At 35.0% G+C, this 17276-nt stretch overlaps 4 protein-coding genes across 9 annotated transcripts in view; 2 read left to right on the top strand and 2 right to left on the bottom strand.

The window, feature by feature from the left end:
* Nucleotides 1–167: 167 nt before the first annotated feature.
* Nucleotides 168–4404, bottom strand: LOC117123928 (SAYSvFN domain-containing protein 1-like). Of its 6 annotated transcripts, none has more exons than XM_033270012.1 (3): nt 4307–4404; nt 2623–2760; nt 168–1919 (listed from the first exon to the last, which is right to left on the bottom strand). In XM_033270012.1, exons 2-3 carry the CDS (start codon nt 2755–2757, stop codon nt 1584–1586), a joined length of 471 nt encoding a protein of 156 aa, XP_033125903.1. In that variant the 5' UTR covers nt 2758–2760; nt 4307–4404; the 3' UTR covers nt 168–1583. The 6 variants fall into 6 exon arrangements, with proteins under 6 accessions (XP_033125903.1, XP_033125902.1, XP_033125898.1 ...); XM_033270011.1 differs by lacking the exon at nt 4307–4404 and adding an exon at nt 3986–4078; XM_033270007.1 differs by lacking the exon at nt 4307–4404 and adding an exon at nt 3571–3723.
* On the top strand, nt 3793–9956 carry LOC117123926 (threonine aspartase 1-like). Its single transcript, XM_033270004.1, has 11 exons — nt 3793–3914; nt 5462–5632; nt 5829–5896; nt 6102–6170; nt 6456–6576; nt 6998–7082; nt 7383–7554; nt 7793–7909; nt 8250–8439; nt 8562–8707; nt 8942–9956. Exons 2-11 carry the CDS (start codon nt 5599–5601, stop codon nt 9020–9022), a joined length of 1083 nt encoding a protein of 360 aa, XP_033125895.1. The 5' UTR covers nt 3793–3914; nt 5462–5598; the 3' UTR covers nt 9023–9956.
* LOC117123927 (E2F-associated phosphoprotein-like) lies at nt 9890–12694 on the bottom strand. The gene is made up of 4 exons (XM_033270005.1): nt 12536–12694; nt 12014–12186; nt 11780–11908; nt 9890–11229 (listed from the first exon to the last, which is right to left on the bottom strand). Exons 1-4 carry the CDS (start codon nt 12592–12594, stop codon nt 10709–10711), a joined length of 882 nt encoding a protein of 293 aa, XP_033125896.1. The 5' UTR covers nt 12595–12694; the 3' UTR covers nt 9890–10708.
* Nucleotides 12695–12786: 92 nt separating this feature from the next.
* LOC117123924 (Fanconi anemia group M protein-like) overlaps nt 12787–17276 on the top strand; it is a gene marked incomplete in the record, with an annotated part of 52682 nt that continues 48192 nt past the window's right edge. Inside the window, 6 exon segments of the mRNA XM_033270002.1 lie at nt 12787–12909; nt 13807–14498; nt 14889–15061; nt 15249–15326; nt 16029–16187; nt 16606–16737. Coding sequence (XP_033125893.1) covers nt 13991–14498; nt 14889–15061; nt 15249–15326; nt 16029–16187; nt 16606–16737 — 1050 coding nt within the window.

The following is a 17276-nucleotide window of genomic DNA, read 5'->3' as shown; positions in this document are numbered from 1 at the left end:
TCATCCATATGTATATGTATACATGTAAACATTCATTATCATCCAGGAAGCAGAGGATGTTGGACTCTGTACATATTTGTCAATTATGGTTTATGACCATGAGTAACAAAGCTGTAAGCAGTTAGTTGTAAAGACAACATATTAAAGCAATAAAACAACCCATGACACAATTTTATGTAAAATATTTATTACAATCATTAAATATAGGTTGATGAGAGGTTGAGATGTGTTGCTACTACTGTAAATGAAGCAGAAATTGCCCTAAAATAACATGTTTTCTTATGTAATAATAAAAAATTAAATACGCTAAATAAAACCCTGACAATTCATATTTATGGGAATGAGTGTATGGGAAGAAGACACTTTTCACTCGATATGACAATAAGCCATGCAAAAAAAGATGGCCTTAATGTGATACAACATACAGGGTGGACAAAATTGTCTCCAAAGACGTATGGGGAAAATAAAACCCTGACTGTACAAATTTATAGGAGGAGGAAATGGGTGTATGGAAAGAAGAGGGGCTGTACATGTTTGTCAAGTATAGTCGATGACCATGGGTAATAAAGCTGAAAATACCAACATTATTATCATCCATTTATCTAATGATAACATAATAAAACAGGCCATTACACACAATTATGTGTAAAATATTATGGTACTTATTACAAACAATAAAGAGACATGATTGAGAAGCAAATAACATGTTTTTGTATGTAAAATTAGAGCAGAAATACATGTTTGCGAGGCTACAAAAATATAGATGGCAAGCTGTCAAAAAATTAGAAGGGAATAATTTCTGTCAAGATGTACAATACAGATATCTCTCCAATTACCAGAGAACATCAAGGACTGAATCTTGAAATATTTTCCCATGAAAAAATAAATATTGCAATATGAGAGTAGGTATTGAAAAGTAAACATACATATACACAAATGCTTAATCCCAGCCCTGTTCTGATTACTTAGCAGTGATGTATCTAGAAGTCTTGCAATGGGGGGAGGGGGTGTCATGGAAGGCTAAATGATTAAGTGAAGGGGTGCCAGGTCACAAAGATATGGTTATTTTTAACTACATGAAAAGTGTGATTTTTTTGCTTCGGAAATATTTAATGGGGGTGGAAAACTTGAGGCAAGTTTTTTTTTGTTTTTTCTTTTGGAGGGGAGGGGGTTTGATGTGCGCACTTTCTAGATACGCCACTCAGTTAGATTGACACTATGTAAAGGTTTATTGTTATTTTGCTTGCTTTGGTCAATACAATAATTTTATATTTTTAGTCTACTGTAATTACCAGAGATCCCTGATAAATAATATCTTAAATCACAATTAAGCCATAGTTATAAGCTGATGTTTTAATGGTTTTCTATATTGAATATTTTAATATAAAATCAAATATTGATAAAGTTATACTGTACCTCTAAAAAAAGATTTAAATTATATAGTAATAAAAGAGTTAAAATAGTAACAAACTCAAAAGAACTTTAAATAGTAACGAACTCAAAAGACCTTGATCCAAAAAAATTTGATATATTATAAAAGTTTCAAATATAAAAAATGTTGTCAATAATATATATAATTGCATCTACCTAACAGATCCAGCTCCATGAAGGAGTTCTCGTTCAAATTGCTCTGCGGTAAATGTTCCGTCAATTGTCTCAAAATCAGGATTGAACACGGAATATGCACTTGGTTCACCCGGCTTCCTTATCTTTCCAACTGTCATTGTGATGTACATCAAGTAGAATAGGCTGCCCATGAAGAAGAAAACGCCAAACTGCAGTTGAATAAATAAAGCATATAGTAGTAACCACAGCAGAAATTTTAGATATGTGGCTTTGGCAAGACTGCTACTCTGAATTGCTCTGACAAGCCTTGTGTTTTCAGCGTAGATGAATAATCCATCTATCCATTGTTGTAACTGAAAAAGTGAAAAGAAAGTACATACATTTTTTTGTTATCCCTCCCGTTATTAGATGACGACACAATATTAATGAGTGACATGCAAAACCCGTACAAATGTTTTTTTTACATTCCTGTGGATGAGGGATGTGATCCCGACTTCTGTTACTGACTTATTTTTTTTTGGTGACTGATTTTTCTCAGATGTGTTGTTTGCATTTAATTTTAACTGAACCTTGTTCTCCATCTATTTTCTTGTTAACATGTTGTATTTTATTGTTCCTGTATACCAGTATTAGTTGGAGAGCCTTTGTATAGTGAATTATTTTGTTTTTTGACAATAGGTCCGAATAGTGCTCTAGTCTTTGTGATGTTTACTGTAATAAGATCTGGAAAATAAATAATAAAGTTTTGAGACCCTGTGATTTTAGAAAAGTGCATGTAAAAAGTAAATCCTTGCCAAGCCTCAGGGCTCATAGGGCTAGAGCTTATCCCTAGTTACTGTAACGTGAAGCAGAATGAGTCCGATAGTCCCCCTGGAAGCCACGCTATACAGCTGGGAAGACTGAAGCAATGTAGATAAAATGACTTGCTCAAGGACACAATCAAAATGCACAGCAGAGGATTGAAACCGCGACCTCGAGTTTGGGAAACCAAACCATTTCCACTGCACCAAACCGCTTCCAGTGCATATAGTGTAAATAAAAAGAAACCTAACAAACCTTTGATGTTGTTGGTGTCCTCTCCTTTGCTGTGGAAGATAATTTGTCAGCATCTCTAGTAGCATTTTGTTTTGTCGGTATTTGATTCTGTTTTCTAGCTCTATATTGAGCCAATTGCTCTTCAATTCTTGACATTATCTGCAGAATATAACATTAAATAAGACAGTAGGAAACAAACTATAATTAAATATTTCAAACTTCATTATTAAAGTGAATGCCAATTAATGGCTTGTATCACTTTATTCAGAGTTTGTTTATTTCATTCAATCAAAAATTTCAGGCATGACAAACAAAATTAAGTACAAAATAATTAAATATAAAAAAGGCAAGTAGAAAACAAACAGGTGCAGAACACACAAAGTTGGCCTACCTACCCCTAAGCAAATAACATTACAAATTAAGAAAATGACATTGACAAAGCAGAGAGAAAAAAAAAAAAGCTTACATACTAGACTAAGCCTATCTTATTATGAACCCCATGCATATGACACCACATAGCCTCATCATATAATAATAGGATAACATATAAAATTTTTTTTTTTTTTTTAAATGTTTAAAAAAGAAAAAAAAAGAGGATCGCTCATGATCAAAATCAATACAGTAAAAATAACGACTACTCATTGGCCTAGGCTGGCCCATCTTACTCTTGGATGGAGTAAGCCAGGCCTACCTATACCTAGCCTAGTGTTTTTCTGTAGCTTGAGTAGAGGCAGGCCCGCCTAAGGCCTAGACTAGCAGGCTCCTAGCTAGGCCTAAGCCTAGCTAGAATTCAAAATGACTAAAAATACTGGTGTGTGTAGGGGCCTAGGCCTATATAGAAGTAGTACCCGATGAAAAATGTGCACTGTATTATTTAACGAATACTTTGTAATTCTGAAAGACGAAAACAAAAGCTTTCTACATTCGTACAACTCTGAAAATGATAATAGTGTCCTGTGTTTATAATACCTCTATCAAAACACTGGACAGAATACACACCGCCACGCTCCACCGACCATGTTTTGCAAAGCAGTCAGGTTTTGCAAAACAATGACGTACGATGGCCCTTCCATTTTTGCATGGGGAAATGAATACTGAATCTAACATCCCGTCATTTTACAAATTGCGTGAACTAATGGAAATTTGCGTCAACTTATGCTAATGCGCGTCCAAGTGCGTCAACGCCTGGCCGTCAACACATTCTCAGCATGCAGTTTTGAGCCCGACGACTGCTGAGTGTGCGCATGCGAGAAAGCAAGGCCTTGTAATGTATTGGTGAGAGTGAGAGTGAGGAGGTGCAGTCTCGGGCCTAGGTAATAAGTTCTTTACAATTGATACTGGTGCTTGAACTAGTTCAATATGGGCTAGGACTATACAATCTCACTGCGCAGACTAGGCATACGGCTTTAACTCTAGATTAATTCCATGCAAATGTGTTCCATCATGGAGACCTCCATGTCCATGGTTCCATACACATTCCGAACGGTCATTTCCCCCCACCCCACTACCTGACCAATTCATAACATTCTTTCTCTATATGCCATAACATATGGAGTTCTCCATCCCTGCTCTTCTGCTAGGCTTTTGGCCCCAGCCTTGAGGTCCAGTGTTTGGCCTATACTGGTACCATGGACCTGCTGGTACTAAGCTTATACTCTACCTAGAGAAAGATAGGCCGAAGGCCAAGAAAGATAAAAACCATTACTTTTTTAGTCGGTATTTTCTGATGTTTTTTTATGTTTTTTGGCGCGAGCACAGTGGAAATTACCTTTGTGGAAAATGGTATCGCCTAGCGTATTCTATGTCAAGGTCTGGCCTGCTAGCTGGCTGGCGCAGCTATGTACGGGGATTTATATACGGTAATACTACACATATCCAATTATGGAAGAACTGCTCAAGGCGCGTTTTTTTTCAGAGGTCATTCGATACAGAATCAATCATAACAACCAGTGGCAATGCATATAGACATGATTTGAAGTGGGGGATTATGTGGGTGTGGTGCAGGCTTGATGATCAAGTGAAGGGGAGCTAGTCGTAAAAGAACTACTTGACCTTAATTTTTTTAGCTTCAGATATTTCCGGTAAGGGGGCCCCTGGGTGCAAGCTTTTTTTCGGGCGTGCATCACTCCATACCAAGATACAGCATTGTACACCACATGAAACCCCCTCTGCTCCCTGGGAAGTGTTCCTAGTTATACATGTAATCAGTACTATACTGATTTCACCTCCTACCAGGTATCCACACTTCTTAGTGAAGAGAGGATACTCAGTTGGTGTCCAGTGGGGGGTAAGTTTCACTGGTAGTTGATGTTGTGTTTTTGTAGTTTGTTTGAATTCATTTTTAGTAATAATTTTGTTTCTTCTTATCATGACAGTATGGCCTTTCACAGCCTTAGTGATTCAACTCTGTGTTAAAATAAGGGGAGACTTTTTTATACTTTGTTTCGCAAACCTATTTTTTTAAAGATCGTCAGTGAAGTGCGAAATAAACATTATAATTTTGTTTTCATATTTAGCAAATAGTTTTGCCAAAATTATCTACATGGAGGAGAAAATAAAAATAAAATTTGGAGAATTTAAACTGTGTAGTAAGGGGGATGGTTAAATACTTTCAATTTACAGTATATAAATTAGGAAGAAATATACGTATCTTATTTTTGAAGATTTCAATTCAGTGGTGGGCATGATAAAAATAAAGAAAAACTTTTATTTCTTTCTGAAATTTCCATTTTTTTGTGGCGGCGGGTACGCTAATTGGCCAAAAATAAAATTTTATTTTTATTCAAAATCATCATTATTGGCGGGTTCACTAAACTAGATAAAGAAAGTCTTGATTAAATTATATTGTATTATTATATAGAGGCAAGTGCAGATGTCTTTCTCGAGGACGAAGCATTGTGACAATCATCAGTCTTGTGCCCCAATCGTCTGATTGAAAGACCAACGCCATACATGCTGCACCAGATGCTTCTACCATTAACTTAACGTGGTAGTAGGATGACAACTGGTGGTGTCATTGCTGTGCACATAGGTAATACAACAATAGTTTTATTTACTCTTTTTTTTTAAGCTAAAAATAGAAGAGTACACAGAGAAGCCATGTCATCCGGCGTATCACTCAGTATCTCTTGTGTTTATTTATATGCATATGTATATGTATACATATGTATGTATATGTACAGTAGGTATAGGCCTATATTTTACTTTATTTTGATTGTATTTTTAAGGTGCTGGGTACCATTCGCCTACAAAGGAAGGTGACTACAAGCGGCTATGCAAAGTGGCATGTGCCAAGGTAAGTAAATAGAATATAGAACAATCCTTTGTATTTATGTTCTAGAAAACAATAGAATTAACCCTTTACAATACACCTGTACAAAGTACAGCAAATCTTGCAAATTTAACCTCATTCGTTTGTATGGCTGTTTATAAAGCTTAAAAAGCTGATGAACCCCAAAAAATCAAGTCTATATACAGTAATGTGTTTTTCATTTCTGTAGGGAATTGATATGCTACAAAGCAGTGCTTCATCTTTGGTGACATTGGTTTCAGTAATGAAAATATTAGAGGTAAATGTTTTAACCGAAAGGTCCACTGATTAATCTCATATAAGAATTAAGTATACATACTCCAAGTATTGAAATGCACGCCATCGTGTTAGGATTTAGTATTTCAACATTAATTATGTCATCATCAGGAATATGATATGTCATCATCAGGAATATGTCATTTTTCCTGATGATGACATAATTAATGTCCACAAAAAAAAAGGCTCGCACACATATACACATATATATTAGCATATAATATAACAAATATAAACTGATGAAAAAAAATTTCACTTGTATACACAGGATGACCCACTTACAAATGCTGGAAGTGGTTCGAACTTAACACTTCATGGCACAGTCGAATGTGATGCCAGCATTATGGATGGCAAAGGCAGAATGTTTGGTGCTGTTGGAGCTTTGCAGGGTGATGTATACACATTTATTTAATTTTTACAATAATAAATATATATAATGAATAAAATTAAAAAATATTATTTCAAACAATAAATATATAAGATATGTTTGAGTGGTTTTCAATTGAAAAATTAGTATTGTGCTTCTCAGTGGCGGATCCCTGAATTCAAGTTAGAGGCCAGGGGAGGGTCTTTCACAGATGGAGGGTCTAGAGGTAAGAAAATTTTATAATGGCACCTAGATGGCTGGCAATGGTACTTTTGATTTAGATATAATTTTCTTTTTTTCTCTATTTTTTTAAATAATTTTGAAAGATTTAGCTAGGGGCCCTGGGCCAGCTCCCCCTTCCCACCCATTCCCTGAATTCGCTTCTACCAGCAATGTTTTTTTAATGAACGGTATTTTGTATTAATTATCTGTCTCTTTCCCAGGTATTAAGAATCCAATTGAAGCTGCAAATTGTTTACTGGGAGAGCAGCTGAAGGGCAAGCTGTCTATGGGAAGGGTTCCGCCATGGTTTGTATTTAATTTGGTTTCATTTGATTTTTAGGTATATAGGGTACAAATTGGCAATAGGAAATATACTATTGTATAAAAATATTCATCCAATACTGTACATGATTGCAAGGTTGAAATTTTTTCTTATGGTGCTCACACCACTAAACCATTGGTCATTAGTTCAATCCCTCAAATCAATGCTTAACAAGTATTACATCTTATAATATACTGTATTATCTCTTATATTTTTTAATAGAATTTGCTCAGTATAAATTAGTAAATTATTATTATTATAAATTATTCTTATTATCTTCAAAGTTTTCTTGTGAGTAATGGTGCCAGACAATTTGCAAGGGATCATGGGATTAAGGAAGCATTACCAGGTACCATGACAACAGAGAATGCATTGAAGAGTTACAAGAAATATAAAAGACAGTTATCAGAGTGTTCGGTTAATCATGAGGCTCCGTCAGCCAAGAAACGACAAGAGGTTTAGATTTTGTTTTAATTGTCAGTTTGGAGAAACATATGATGTAAATATAAACTGAATAAAATGTGAGAAGTTTCTTGTCAACTATCTCTCCAAGGTTTTCCACCTCCATTGCTGTATTGAAAATGGCTAATAATATTAATTATTGCATAGAATAGGACACCTTACAGGTATGCAGTCAATAGCGTTCTATGTATTTATATTTTTCAACAACAATAATCTTAATTATTGTTCACAGGAATCATGCCTGCTCATGGACACAGTTGGCGCAATCTGTTTAGACACAAACGGCAACATCAGCTCTGCTGTTTCAAGTGGAGGAATTGTTTTGAAGCATCCTGGTAGGGTTGGCCATGTATGAAAATTTGATTATTTTTTTATATTTTTTTGCTAATGATAATTGTAGTGTAATCATAAATAAAGATATTTTTTATTTTATATAAATTAATTACTGAGTAACAAGGATATATAGAATAACATGATACAGATACAGATATACATTATTGTCATTTGTCAGAGATATATAAATTTACTATGTTCATGGTGCAACATCACCTACCTATTAAATAAATGATGTCAGGTAATAATATTAAATATTAATAACAGTGATGATAACGATGATGATGTTGGTGATAATGATGATGAATTTTAAGATAATGATTATGATGAAAAACAAATGCCCTCAAAATTTACAGGCAGCTATGTTTGGTTGTGGTTGCTGGTCAGAAAATGTTAAAGATGATAAAGTAGGAATTGCATGCTCAACAACAGGGTGTGGAGAGCAGATCATGAGAACAAACCTAGCTCAAAAGTGTTGCCAGAATGTGCAAGCAAAAGATAACCCAATTGAAGCTGTACAAGAAACATTTACTCAAGATTTTAAAAGTAAGACTGTTGGTAATACTTATAGATATATCATTGATTGGCGTAGGCTGGGGTGTGGGTTGACACAGATGTGTATTAAAATTGCTAAATAATATTTTTGTTAAACTTATTGGTACTCTCAGGTAGTCAACTACTTTGCAATGACAGTGAGAAGCTAGGTGGCGCTCTTCTAGTAAGTTATGATCAGAATAACGCTGAACTTGTTTGGGCTCATACAACAGAGAGCATGTGTTTTGGTTATATGTCAACAAGGGATAAATCACCAAAGGTAAGATACAGCACCTTAAAATTATGGTATTTGAATATGCTAATTTTGTATATTCGAATATGCTAATAATAAAACAGGACTTTTGGGATGGAAGCAAGCCTCTTAACCACAGAACATTTAATTGAATGTCTTAATTACAGTAAATAATTTTTTTAATTTAAAAACAAAATCTAAATTCATCATAATTAAAATTTAGGAGAGTTCTTGTTTCACTTTCATCTTTTTTTTTTCTAGGTTAAGATGTCTAGACTCCCAAGTGGAAGTAAATGTGGTGAATCTCTGTGTCTAGGAGGATGTCTTTTCAAACTTTCCTGACGAATCTCAAAACCTAACATATTTTGCTGGAAGAAAACTTTAAAATGAATTTAAATACAGTAACTGAGCTAAAGTGAATGAATCCTTCAGGCTGGTGGATGTCTGTTAACCTGTTTCTAAGAAAGTCAGGTGATCAGATTAGACCATCCTGGATGTAGACTAAAATTGGTTTTGTGTTTTCTGACATTGATGCTTCACCAAGGGTCAGTCTAAACCAGCATGTAGTGTATACCAAGATCAGTATTATTAACAATGGACTTAACTCATTACACGTCTCAATGAGCTATATATACGGACTAGCAGTGTATCTTATAGTATTGACGCGAGGGGGGTGTGATGGCAGAACATACTATATTAGCAAGGGGGTGGTGGGTGGGGCGGGAACCAGCCTGCATACAATCAATTTTATAATTTTAGGCTAAGCAATATTGATAAATCTGACTAAAGTTAATATGAATTTAAGCTGATTTCTAGTTTGATAAATCTGGCCCCTGGGCCCATTTTAATACTGTTAATAACTACTTTGGATGTTGATGGGGACTCATTTTTCTAGGGGCTTGTATTGCCCATGCCCCTATTGAACACATCTTTGATGCAAACATGTGCAGATCTTGATGGCCACTCTTAATTTTGTGAGCTAAATTTCAATGCATACTATAAATGAAGTGTTTGTCAGCTACCCAAATACATAACAGTTAGTGGATACACTTTTATAACAGTTAATGGAACTACCAGTGCAGTTTTTATAGTGTTTGGGGAGTAAGGGATGTGTGTGTTTGTGAGAAGGAGAAGTAAGGGGTTATGTGAGTGTAGTTGTATGAAGGCATGTGTGTATGTAGAACAATGTCAGTATAAAATCATGATTGAAAAATCCATCTTGGAATCACTTTTAATGATAAATTTGAACAATAAAATTCTTCTTGAAATCTTTAAATCAGTACAAATTGGATTATTATTTGTCTCTCAGAGGTTCACCTTTTATATGCCAAGTTTTAATTTCTAAGGGTTATATATGTTAATACAGACAGTATATCAGTGATTAGTATTGTTTCTAAAAAATTATTTAAAATTTTTTACTAGAATCAAATGAAAAAAAATATACAGCACGCAAATACATAACAAAACAATTGCATTTGGTATTTACAAAATGTATATTCATTTCCATTTACTGTATTGTAGTTGTTAGAATGATTAAATGTTTAAAAACTAAAAAAACATGTCAAAAATATACAAATTTAACTTTACTGAACTTAATTATTACAGGTTAAAAAAGGAAATACTATATTTGTTATTAATGATAATACCATTGATAATAAATATATGTTGGGATTTTAAAAGATAAAACATCTATTGTAGTTTAATCTCCCTCTTTGATTGTATAAAGTTCAACTTAGCATCGTATAACGCAGCCTGATGCAATTTGTTTCGCGTCAGGTCTGCATCGGGGACAGTCGTGTTGTAGAATATTAAACATGTTTATTCACAGAACCACCTGAAAACTGTCCACAATGATAAATAGGATGCGCCGTACTTCCCTGCCTGAGTTGGGTTTAAAATTCTTTATTCAAAATTAAAATTGTCCATAATATCCCAGGAAAGAAAATATCATTATGTATATGATTTGAATCCATATTGAAATATTCATTAGATTAATATCAATATATGAATATTCACGATTTAGACAGTTTAAGCTACACTGGATAAAACATTGAAGAAGTGGTAAACTTCCTCTTTATCATACATGGCAACTTCTGTGTTGCACATGCTGCAACGAACCGGGTGAAACACTTCCTCTGTTTCTGAAGAACTCTCTGCAACATTGTCCTCGTCAGTAGATTTTCGCTTTTTTCTATGGCGCTGCTGTTTCCTAACATTTGGCTTGTACCTAAGAATTTCTGAATGGATGATCTTACAGTTCAAAACAAACATGGCCCTAAATTGCTGGTGGTACTTTTCATGACGTTGACAGTCTAAACATAACGTAGTCATGCAGGCCGGGCAGTTTAGTACGGCATCGCTGAGCGGTGCTTTGTTAGAAACCTTGGTGGTTGTTCTGCTTGATCCAGCAGAGCTGGGATCACTTCCTGAGGGTAGTTGATTGGGATGGTACATTTTTCTTTGTTTATCTATCCATTGTTGATTGTCATCATCAATATCAGGGTCGTACATTAATTCTTCATTTGTTAGCACTTTATGTTTTGATTTGCCTGCAAAGGAGAAGAAAATTTATTGACATATCATTCAATTAACAAACAAAAATAACTATGTTTATTGTTTTAGTTTAACATCATATGCTTCATCAAATAAAGTATTATACAATACCATGGAAAACTCCCCATACTTGTTTTGTTTAAGACAATAAAGACATCTAGCTTGGTGAGAGCTCAGTTGACCATCAAGAATGTAGCAAATTTGTGTGGATTGCCCATACATGAGCATGGTGTCATATGAAACCTATATTTGGGCATGATGATGTCCTATCACATCTATATATGGGCATGATAATGTCATATCATACCATATATGGGCAAATCACAGGTGTTTGTCACATAAAACTGGGTAGGATGGAAAGAATTTAAAAATCAGCCAATGTCAATGATTGTGCTTAAATATTTCATTGTTTATGTTTTGAAAAAAATAATTCAATGATAGTATGCTTAAGTCTCATTATGGAAATTAGGGAGATAATTTGGCAATGTCACTTCTATTTAAGTATACTTTGTAAGACTGTATTGAAAGAATGTTAATTATACTTGCCTGTTTTTGCATCTTCTTCATCTGAATCAAAATATATATCATCATAGCATTCTTCAGCAGCATTCTCTGTTGACTGTCCTAATGGTTTTGAATTCTGAGATGTAGAGCCTTCTTCACATTTCAATTTACCTTCATTCAGAGTAAAACATAGATTAATTTTGTTGTATTGCAAATTTTGTTACCCATCAGGTTAGATTGTTGAATGCTAATTTGTTAGACTCTCCATCAACTTACTGAATTGCCGTTTTTCATGTTGTCTCATTGTTTCATCCAATTCCTTTTCCATTTCTTTTTCAAATTCATCTTCACTTGATGATAATTGTAGACTTCCACGACTTAAAGACCGGGTCAGTTTCCTTTTTCGCTCGGGTGTTCCGTGCAGAAGGATATCAAGCTCATCTTCAGAACTGATGACAAAAATGTTAAAAAATGAATTTTTTTTGTGTGCAATCTAATATATTTATTCTATTAAAGCTCATATAAGTATGCCTAAACAAGTCTCACGCCAGCAGGGGTGGCGCTACCCATCGACATAAATGTCAAGAAAAATGTCAAGGAAGGCTTCTCTTCACTAACAACTAGGCCTAGCCTAGGCATATGGCCGAAGCCCAGGCTTATCCGGCCCATGTGAAACGAAGCGCGACCGAAATGATCGGCTACCAGTTCTAGTAGTAGTAGGCCTACCCAGCTAGTCTGGGCCTGACCCTACAATAGACTACTGTAACCTTAAAAATCAGGCCTAATCTAGGCACTAACCTTTGTTGTCCTCCTGCACACTCTTCATCACTATCTTCGTAAATTATATAATCTGTCATTTTCTATTTTTAACATGACATGTGTATATTTTGTTTGATGGTGTCAGCCGTCGTCGTTGATCGAATGATTTTCGTTTCGTCGATCTTGTTTCGCCTGAAGACGCGAAATGCGTTCTGTTACCCAGTTTGCTCGTCATCGGAATATGGCGGAACGCACTATACGTAAGACCAAAGAAAGCAGTTCCAACTGTAATGAAAGTCGTCTTCACAAATTTCACTACTGGTAACACATGTGCAATGAAACGCACAACTTATTTTTCTGAAAGATGGAAGAACTGTGTCTCTGTCGCGCGAAATTTGACATTCAAAACATAGGTATCTTACATAGGCTAGTTACTACCGTTAAATTAACACACTGTCTGTGTGATGTAAGATTTAGTCTATATCAGGAAGAGATTAGGAAAGGCTATGTAGATAGGCCGGCCAGGCTAGGCCAGACAGAGAAGTCCTCCTCTCTGTATGTAGCCAGGCCCAGCTTGTCACCTCAGGTCTGGGCCCTACCTAGCCAGGCCCAGGCTTGTCACTCAGGTCTGGGCCCTACCTAGGCCTAGCCTAGGAGTGTGACGATTCGCGACAAGCCGCCTAACTAGTTAGATAGGGATGTATGTCGATCGAAAACGAGCATTTTTGTACACCAATCTTGAAGTTCACAAATTGCTATAATACTAACAACAACAGATTGTGTTATTTAGCTTTTTGTATGTCTATTTATTGTTGTTATAGATTAAAAAACTGAGACCTCGTACGTACAGTAAAAGATTTGTGAGAAGAAGAGCATGCGCACATGTCTTGGAAGCAGCACTTCCATTCCAGTTATAAATTGGCTATTCTGCACCACCACACTGTTGTCACAATAGCAAATTTAAGCGTTGTAGGGTATGCTCTGACTTCCATTGACTCACTGAATACGTGATTGGCTGATATTAAAAACCAGCCATGTGGAAATTCTAAGCAGCTTAGAGTACGATGCAATAGGCCGACTGTGACAATCCTAGAATCGATACCAAAGTAGGCCAAACATTGAAAACTTTGCTATTCCAATGATCTGTAGCAATAAAACTGAGAAACTGTACTACATATTTTTTATTTGTTTTAGCCAGGGTATGCACTACATACCTTGCTTGCCTTGACGGTCTGCCGCTGCATATAATGCTTTTAACTATTGTATATACCTATTTCATTTTTTCTATTTATATTTTTTTCAATACGCAGATACTGATAATACCATGACTGCTGTTCAGGACAAATAATGAATGTATGGAATGCCAAAACAAAATAGGAAACTTGTTAGCAGTTCACTTGTCTGTAATCTTTCGTTTCTTTTGTTCGAGTATCATTTTTAAGCAAAGTAATATATCTTTTTAACCTACAAATTCTAAAATATGGTGAAATAATTATGAAGAAAGTGCAGTCAACCCTATTTCAGAGCTGGGGGACAAAAGTTTCCAGCACATCCAAAACAAATTTAATAGATGGAATTGGCGATGAGGATATTGCTGACCTGGATGATGCTGACCTGGATGATGAAACACTTTTGGCAGCTTGCCAAGAATGGGACAGCAGCAATACAACTAAAAATTCTATTGTACAAGGCACACCTCTTGAAAGCTTGCCTGGTTTTGACGTTTCTTCTGGCCATATATGGATCTATCCAACTAATATGCCTGTCAGAGATTACCAAATGAACATCGTTGAGCAGTCGCTTCTTAAAAATACACTTGTAACATTGCCAACTGGCTTGGGTAAAACATTCATCGCTGCAGTTGTTATGTATAATTTCTACCGTTGGTATCCGTCTGGAAAAATTGTGTTCATGGCACCAACGAAACCGTTGGTTGCTCAGCAAATTGAAGCTTGTTATAATATAATGGGAATTCCACAGAATCACACAGCAGAAATGACAGGTGAAGTGAAATGCATTTACTACTGTATTCATTCAGTTTAAATTTGAAAGCTAATTTTTCTATTTCATTATTTAGATTGCTTACTTTAGTTATAACCTTTCGTTATACCGATTGTCACTTATAAGTAGGACAGTGATATATTCGCCATTGGCAATCCTTGGCGCCTGTGTTGCACGCGTAAAAAAATTCAAAAAAAATTTCATCCTTCAAATCAGAAATTAAATATATTATTAATTAAATTTTGAGGTTTTTTCCAGATTTGACCAATACAGTATGCCTTTACTATCACAGCATTAACTTGATATTTTTATTTAAAGGACAATTTAAAAGAATTTTGATTCTTAAATAACTAGTTATAATCTGTTGGTTCTTTTTGTATTCCTTTAATAGGCAGCATGCATCCACCAGAAAGAAAAAGAGTTTGGCAATCAAGAAGAGTGTTTTTTCTGACCCCTCAAGTTCTTATGAATGACCTCAGCCGCAAAGCTTGTCCCGCTGATGACATCAAATGCCTGGTGGTGGATGAGGCTCACAAGGCCTTGGGCAATCACTCTTATTGTCAAGTAAATCTACTTCAATGCTTTTTCTTTTAACGAATTCTGTTTTATTTGTTTTACATTTTTGCCTGTTTTCACTTTAAATATATTCATTTTTATTTGTGATTAAGCTATTAACTTTCAACTGAAAATTATAATAAGAAAGAGGTGGTCTAAATACAGTTTTTTTCAATGTCTTTAATTCTTAAACAAGGTTGTAAGAGAGCTGTCTAAATACACAATCAACTTCCGAGTATTGGCTTTAAGTGCAACTCCTGGCAGTGACATTAAGGTAATGGTATTACTGTACTTCTAAGATTCTTTAGTGAAAATATTTAGATGAATAATTCTACTAACAAATGTACTTAAGAAATGAAAAAAAAATCTTTCTAAACACAAGTTTTATTCGAATTTAAGAATTTGTTTTGTTAGGAAAATAAATTTTTACATAAATGAACTATGGTGCCCACCTTTAAATCGCCGAATCTTGGGTTCAAATGTTGTAAAGCATGAGTGGGCATAAAAATCGGTCAAAGTGAATTTTGAATTAACACCAAAGGCTGCACCCAAACTTTGATGTTTACAGTGTGCTTCCAAAAAACTTCATGCACTGCTTTTGTACCACTTTATTCTCAGTTTTTACATTACTTTTTACAGATGATTAGTGTCGGGCCGTAAAAAACAAGGTGTTTTCTAGTCAAAAATGTTTGGCGGGCCACACACATAGGGTTTTTAATTCATTTTTGCAGGCCGCAAAAAAAATCACTGTCGGGCCACATGCGGGCTGCAGGCTGCACTTTGCCCATCAGTGCTGTAAAGTAATTCTGGGTTTTTTATGTTCAGTATCAACTCAACTCTTTAAGTCATTGAGACTTAGTTTATAGGGTATTATATCAATCCATATGGGAGAGTGTACTTGCTGTTATGTGTAACAGGAAATAAAACATTATTTTTTAAATACAGTTTTATTTTTTTCTAATGTTCTCATTTAAAGGCGGTGCAACAAGTTTTAACTAATTTAATGATCGCCCATATTGAGATAAGATCAGAAGAAGCTCCAGATATTCAGAAGTACGTACATAGCAGGAAGATTGACAAGTATGTTGTGCCTCTGGGAAAAGAACTGGAAGCCATTCAAGAGAAATATTTAAGGGTGAGTAATGGTGATTACAATTATTTTTGTGGTTACCATATTTTGTTAAGTATAAAGCTGCATTCGCACCAAATCCGAATTTTCGGATTGGAAGGCCTACCAAACCAATCAGAAAATCAAATCAGTGAATATGAACGCTGGCGTTCAGCTCATCGGAAATGCGGCCTAAATTTCATTTCGGATCCAATGTGAATGCAGACTAATCTTGGAGAGGCTGGTATGAAAGATACCAAAAATATGAATGGACCAAAACTCTGACAATACCACCAGCATTTCAAATATTGCTGCATTCATCTTACTTTAAAACAGCCCAAAATTCCAGGTTTTACCACAATTTATTCAAGAATAATATTAAAGTTTACATGTTAAATATTGATTGTATTTGAATAACTTTGAAGATGTTTTGCCTTAAATGCAGATTATTACTTTGTATGTTGACAAGTTGTATCGTACCAAGTGCCTGTACTCCAGGAACCCCAAGTCATTGACGAAGTATCAAGTGTTGATGTGTCGAGACGCGTTCAGAAAGGATCCACCTGAGCACATGCAGGTAAGTATGATACGATAAGATACAATAAAAATTTTATTGCAATTTACTATGTAAATAAATTAAAGTTGAACACTATCACACAAATCAAAAAGTCAATCATCTAACAATATAAAGGACAAAAGCAAAGCATTAAAGATTAAAATAAAACATAGAAACAATGTCCGTTCGATTCTGCAGGGAGTACTTACCATCCTTTGAACAACCCAAGCTTATCTTATTATTTAGAAGCCATACTATTATGCTTAACCTTGGTTCAAGGACCTAATTTTAGGTTACTCATTCTTTATTGCGCGCCATACCTAATTTATTTGGCATCCCATACTCGATTTCTTTTTTTTTTTGGTATTATTGATAAATTTTTTTGAACTGTTTGTATTATATTTGGATTGAGGAAATTTGGTGCTTGTCCTCAAGTTACATGATACATTACGTAATGAAGGGATTAAAACATTTAATCTGTGATTGGAATTTTTTAATTTTTGGAAGTATTCCCTGCACAGTCAGGTACGTCTGTCCTTTAACAGTGGAATATTTAGAAT

This window comes from Anneissia japonica, unplaced genomic scaffold (genome assembly GCF_011630105.1).
Source record: "Anneissia japonica isolate Jap-2015-1 unplaced genomic scaffold, ASM1163010v1 scaffold287736_len1891122_cov214, whole genome shotgun sequence".
Lineage (NCBI taxonomy): Eukaryota > Metazoa > Echinodermata > Crinoidea > Comatulida > Comatulidae > Anneissia > Anneissia japonica.
This window is presented reverse-complemented; position numbering and strand designations above follow the sequence as displayed.

Coding starts and splice junctions, on each gene's coding strand:
- LOC117123928 (XM_033270007.1), bottom strand. CDS start 3,708: ATGTTAGATTCAGTATTCATTTCCCCATGCAAAAATGGAAGGGCCATC. Junction 2,761..3,570: donor TGTCCAGTGTTTTGATAGAG/GTATTATAAACA, acceptor TATATTCTGCAG/ATAATGTCAAGAATTGAAGA. Junction 1,920..2,622: donor GGACACCAACAACATCAAAG/GTTTGTTAGGTT, acceptor TCACTTTTTCAG/TTACAACAATGGATAGATGG.
- LOC117123926 (XM_033270004.1), top strand. CDS start 5,599: ATGACAACTGGTGGTGTCATTGCTGTGCACATAG. Junction 5,897..6,101: donor GCAAAGTGGCATGTGCCAAG/GTAAGTAAATAG, acceptor TCATTTCTGTAG/GGAATTGATATGCTACAAAG. Junction 7,555..7,792: donor CAGCCAAGAAACGACAAGAG/GTTTAGATTTTG, acceptor TATTGTTCACAG/GAATCATGCCTGCTCATGGA.
- LOC117123927 (XM_033270005.1), bottom strand. CDS start 12,594: ATGACAGATTATATAATTTACGAAGATAGTGATGAAGAGTGTGCAGGA. Junction 11,909..12,013: donor ACATGAAAAACGGCAATTCA/GTAAGTTGATGG, acceptor CTCTGAATGAAG/GTAAATTGAAATGTGAAGAA. Junction 11,230..11,779: donor TGAAGAAGATGCAAAAACAG/GCAAGTATAATT, acceptor TCTCCTTTGCAG/GCAAATCAAAACATAAAGTG.